Source organism: Pavona decussata, unplaced genomic scaffold (genome assembly GCF_977016875.1).
Source record: "Pavona decussata unplaced genomic scaffold, jaPavDecu1.1 SCAFFOLD_281, whole genome shotgun sequence".
Classification (NCBI taxonomy): Eukaryota; Metazoa; Cnidaria; class Anthozoa; order Scleractinia; family Agariciidae; genus Pavona; species Pavona decussata.
The window spans coordinates 532,501-537,500 of record NW_028145682.1 but is presented as its reverse complement, the minus strand read 5'-3'; the positions used below and the strand labels follow the sequence as shown (position 1 = coordinate 537,500).

Here is a 5,000-nt window from a genome sequence, read left to right as displayed (position 1 = left end):
ACTTATGAAAAGTTTTTGGCCATTGATAAAGCATGGAAACTTCTTAATGACCGAGACACAAGGGCAAAGTGTGACAGGCAGTTGAAAGGTAACAGTCAGTACCTGCTTTTAGGGACAATTAGAATAAGTAAACATGGGTATCTGTGCTTTGTATTTCAAAGCATGTAGAAAACTTCATCTTGACAGTTTACTTGTGTATTCTTGCTTGACTTAAAAGCATCACCACCACTTTGTATTGTGTAAAAATGACTACAGTAGGAAGAAGGCAGTACTCACCAGCTGCCGAAAATACTTTTCATACCCATTTTGTTTTTGTGTTTTATACTGAATTTTTGGTGGCATATGCCTGCCTTCAACAGAGTTTCATTGCTATTAATATTTTTTAGTTTCTCTTCATTTACACTGGTCTTGTTGAGGCATGGGCCCTTTTGGTACTCAGCCCTTCAATTGTCTTTTATACTGGATAATTATCATACTCTGAAGAAGGTGGACATAATGCCACCAAAATAAGCAGGGTTTGTAGAAAAGTGTGAAAATCTGCAAAGTAAAGAACAAAAACAGATCACCAAAAAATGTTATCTACGGAAAATAAGTTAATTGCTCCTAACTTTTCACTGTTTATAGAACAGGGTTTATCACAAGACTGGCCAGTCAGTGCTGACGTGGATTTAGACGACATGGAATACCATGAAGGTATAACTGATTCAACATTCAACAATCATATGAAACATTAAGTTTTTACTAAAATATCCAAATCCAACCCATTATTACTGAACCCATAGGATGAGGGCATATGGTTGGATTTAGGCAAAGGTACCCCAAACTCAACACGCATATGAATAATTATGATCTTTATAAATGGATATTCGAATCAACCCAAGGACACAAGGCAAAAAGTTATGCTAAGGAATAGAAGTGAACAGTTTTTGTTCATTTAGATTTTTTTTTTTCATAAGATTGTAATTTTACCTTCAAATAGGAACTTTAAAGATTTTTGCCAGGCACATACTTTTGCGAATATGCAGTGGTTATCATGACATTTGAATTACATGTACGTGACACTAGCACATACCGGTATACAGTATTTCAAAGGTCATAATAATATTATGTTAAACATTTTTTTGTAGGTAATATTTCTGTTTACCTGTGGTTCACATTTGGAGTTGATTAAGAAAGGGTCAAGGAGTACTGAGTACTTCAAAATACAGTTTTAAAAGACATGATACAGGCAGACCAGCAAGTCCAACTATTTTCAGCACTTTTTTTTCTGTGGCTGTGGTGGTGTAACTTCCAAGTCTTCAAGGCACCAGGATGCTTAAATACAATCATTATTCATAAGGTTTTAATATAGTAATATTGGTTGATGCTGTCTAATTGGTTTGTTTGTTTTCCTTTTTTTATAGATTTAGGGTGTTATTCAAGTGTGTGTCGTTGCAGTGGCGAGTACTTGATCACTGAGCATGATGGGTGAGCATGCTTTGACTATAAAAATTATTCCCTTTGTCCAGCTTAGTTGATCACTTTGGTCCCAACATATCCTCTGGCCTCACCCATTGAGCAAACTGTTCTTCAGTCAATAACCCTAAGCTAATAGCAGCTTCTTTCAGTGTTGTGCCTTCTTTGTGAGCCTTCTTAGCAATCTTTGCTGCGTTGTCGTAGCCAATGTGAGGGTTTAATGCTGTCACTAGCATAAGTGACTCGTCACGCAGCTGGTTGATTCTATCCACATTAGCTTCGATTCCAACTACACAGTTATCTGTGAATGCCACACAAGCATCACCAATCAGCCGTGTTGACTGAAGGACATTCCTGATGATCATAGGCTTGAATACATTCAGCTCAAAGTGACCGTTACTTCCACCAACTGAGACAGCTGTTTGGTTACCGATAACTTGAGCTGCAACCATGGTGATAGCTTCACACTGGGTGGGGTTCACCTTACCTTGAAGGGACAGAAAAAAAGCAATTGAAGGATCCTCTGCAAGACTATCGTACCTACCGTATTGTGACTTCTTAACCTTGAAATTGTATTCTTGGAATGTAAGAAGCTTACTACAACTGAAACTGCATATTAAATTATTTAGCTTATAAGTAAAAAATACTAAATAAACAAAAATTAGCTTATTACTTTTGTTTAAAGTGCATGCAACCTACATGTACACAAAAGACAAACCAATGCTCGCCAGATTTCTTTTTGTACAAAACTGAATTAACTCAAGCAAAGTATTTGTCTTCTGCACAAAAGAAATCTGGCAAAAACCAATCTGATGCCATTGAAGTAGAGCTATTCCAGATAGCATACAGTACATACAGCTGCCTGTGTTTCGACAAAGGTTGTCCAAAAAAAGCGTAAAAGTGACGTGACAATGCTGAAAGGTAGTTTGGGAAATACCCAATAAATTTCAATAAAAGCTCAGAATCCATAATGCCCCGACTGTACAGCCACGCTACGACTCAATAAGTGCGTTCCTGTCTCCAGAAGCAAATACCTACAGTGATATTGATCTGGTGCACGACGGGGAGATTTATCAGTTGCTTGTGGATGCCGGTTAGAGTTATATACTGCACGAATACTGTAAGAAAATTCCTTAGAATAATAACTCTTTTGAGAAACTACTAGTAACTCTCCCGCTCTTGATTTGCTTTCTTTTCTTTTCTTTTCTTTTCATTTTTTTTTTACAACATGTTTTTTTCTCAAATACCTGGAGTCGATGAACGGTTGGCACTTCATTATGCTCACTTGTTTATCCGGGATCCTTTGTTTCTGTTTCGTGAAGATATCCATGAGGACGACGAGACGAATTGGAATCTATTTGAGGTACAGAGTATACTAAGTCATAAAACGTGATAAAACGTACCAAGCATACGTATTCTGAGTTCAATGATTCTCAATGATTCTGCATTCCCAGTATAGTTATCCACTCTCTTTAAAGCATTGCATTTTGCCAAGTCTGTCTCTAACTCGTGCGCATTTTGCTATCATTTTTCAAATTTACTTTGACGAGTCAAAGGAAATATAGCACATGGAACCACGAAAAGCTTCGTTGAAAATACAAGATCTTCCCTTTCGTACCAATGTCGTCATTAGCGTCATCTGCGATTCGATTCTTCAGACGTCACATGCACGATTTGATGAATTCTTCGCATCGGAGCCGAATGCAGTTTTCTAGTGATAGGAAAATTTGTCTTACTTTTCTCTTCAGAACATCCAGTCCACCAACTGGCAGACCGTGCGATTCAAGCCCCCTCCACCGAACACTTCCATTGGTTGGAGGGTGGAATTCAGACCCACTGAGGTGAATTACTGACATAATATGTGGGAAACTCCCCGTTAAAGTACTTGAGTACTTTAACATTCGTACTGTCCTATCACAAATACGAACTATGCGAGACGTGACAAAACTAATCGATTTTCAATGTCATCAATATGTAATGGTTGATTCATTCGATGACTGCTCACTGATTACCACCGATGTTTATTGCTAAAAAAATGACTAATCAGTGCTCAAGCAGTGATAAAAAAACTTTGGAAATGTCACAATTCTGATATTTTTCAGCTTCTACAACTGTGAGTATCGTGGTTGTAAAACATCTTGCATTGGAAGTAGATCTAGTTGCCATTTCCATAAGTATGAAGGTTTTATAAGCTGGATGAGCGTTCTCAGCCCCTTACCTGGAGTATTATCAGGCTACTTATTTTTGTCCGGCCTCTACCCATTGATCTCTATGAGATAGACAACACTACCTGGAGGCAAAGCGCCCGTCAGCATAACGCTTCCGGTCTTTGGGACCCGAATGCTGCCCAATTACCTGATTGCATCACTCCCAGTAGGGCAGTGGTAGTAGTAATCGGCGACTGACGAATCAAACTGATCATTAATATTTATACATCGGTTAAAAAGTAATTTCCCCATTAGAGGAGCCAAGTAAGCTGGCTGGTTTATTGGTTCCTGTACTTGAATCCGATTTTTGTACCCAGGCTTCTGAATGTGTTCATAGCGGTGTTCACCTAAAGCATTTTGGACGTTTCTCCAAAGAACCGTAAGTATCTCTAGGTAAGAAGAGACACTGAAGGAAACAATTGGCGGAAATCATTCGCCATCCACCTACAGGCAAGGCGCTTCAGGTGAAAAGACCGAAGTTCTAGTCACTAGGTCGGCCACTACCCCGCCATTAAATTTGTTGGTCAAGATCTAAAATCCAATCAATTATAACATTCTCGAATATGACACGAAACAATTAATGGTTCCAGAGCACTTGTTAAACAATTTATCATTAATTATCGAAATTTTCTTTTCTGTAGGTACAGCTGACAGATTTCGAGAATGCCGCCTATGTAGCGTTCACCGTGCTGCTAACGAGAGCCATTTTGTCGCTTAGCCTCAATCTTCTTGTTCCCTTATCCAAGGTAAGAATAGCAGACTTAAGAATTTTTGTGGATTGCACAAAAAGTGGAGAAACAGATTTATTTGGAAACCATACATTGAGCAAATTCTGTCTCAACCCAAAATATCTCTACGCTCCTCGAGGAGCATAAAGACTCAAAGCCAAAAGTGCCGCTCTTTATTTGGTTCTATTTCTCTTGATATGATCACCATTTTAAATCATCGCAAAACGTTCAGCGTGTTATGAGTACGAGAAAATACACATCCACAACCTTCAACTTCAAGAGCTTTTATTGCAGTACTTTTACTCCACACGTGATCCTTAAGATCACATTACAATACCTTGCACAGGACAACCAACTTATCATAACATCCCCCTTCTTAAGCTATTTAGCTGTCATAATGAGATCATGCTGATACAAGTGAAAACTGGAAAAAGAAGTTAACAACTCAACTGTAAATGAATCTACAATACAACTATATTACATAACATAATCCTTATGCCAAACTGGAACAGATCTAACCCGAGTAGAGCGACGCGGAGCCGAGGAGGCATCAGTATCGGGTGGGTATGGTTCCAGGTTAGCATCTGATTCCCTAGTTACACTTGGAGAG

General features: G+C 38.6%; 3 protein-coding genes across 3 annotated transcripts in view; 2 read left to right on the top strand and 1 right to left on the bottom strand.

Moving 5' to 3' along the window:
- The window catches only part of LOC146455237 (dnaJ homolog subfamily C member 24-like), an 8,700-nt gene extending 7,229 nt beyond the window's left edge, over nucleotides 1–1,471 (top strand). Inside the window, exons 2-4 of the mRNA XM_085094542.1 lie at nucleotides 1–88; nucleotides 625–693; nucleotides 1,404–1,471. The exon at nucleotides 1–88 is cut by the window's left edge and continues 51 nt beyond it. Coding sequence (XP_084950668.1) covers nucleotides 1–88; nucleotides 625–693; nucleotides 1,404–1,471 — 225 coding nt within the window. The remainder of the gene's footprint in view (nucleotides 89–624; nucleotides 694–1,403) is intronic.
- Nucleotides 1,472–1,480: 9 nt separating this feature from the next.
- Nucleotides 1,481–5,000, bottom strand: part of LOC146455232 (putative fumarate hydratase, mitochondrial) — a 37,523-nt gene continuing 34,003 nt past the window's right edge. Inside the window, exon 8 of the mRNA XM_085094497.1 lies at nucleotides 1,481–1,942. Within this exon, the coding sequence (XP_084950623.1) occupies nucleotides 1,518–1,942 (425 nt within the window). The 3' untranslated portion in view covers nucleotides 1,481–1,517. The remainder of the gene's footprint in view (nucleotides 1,943–5,000) is intronic.
- Nucleotides 2,684–5,000, top strand: part of LOC146455236 (glutamate--cysteine ligase catalytic subunit-like) — an 11,166-nt gene continuing 8,849 nt past the window's right edge. Inside the window, exons 1-3 of the mRNA XM_085094541.1 lie at nucleotides 2,684–2,818; nucleotides 3,204–3,296; nucleotides 4,304–4,408. Of these exons, the coding sequence (XP_084950667.1) occupies nucleotides 2,684–2,818; nucleotides 3,204–3,296; nucleotides 4,304–4,408 (333 nt within the window). The remainder of the gene's footprint in view (nucleotides 2,819–3,203; nucleotides 3,297–4,303; nucleotides 4,409–5,000) is intronic.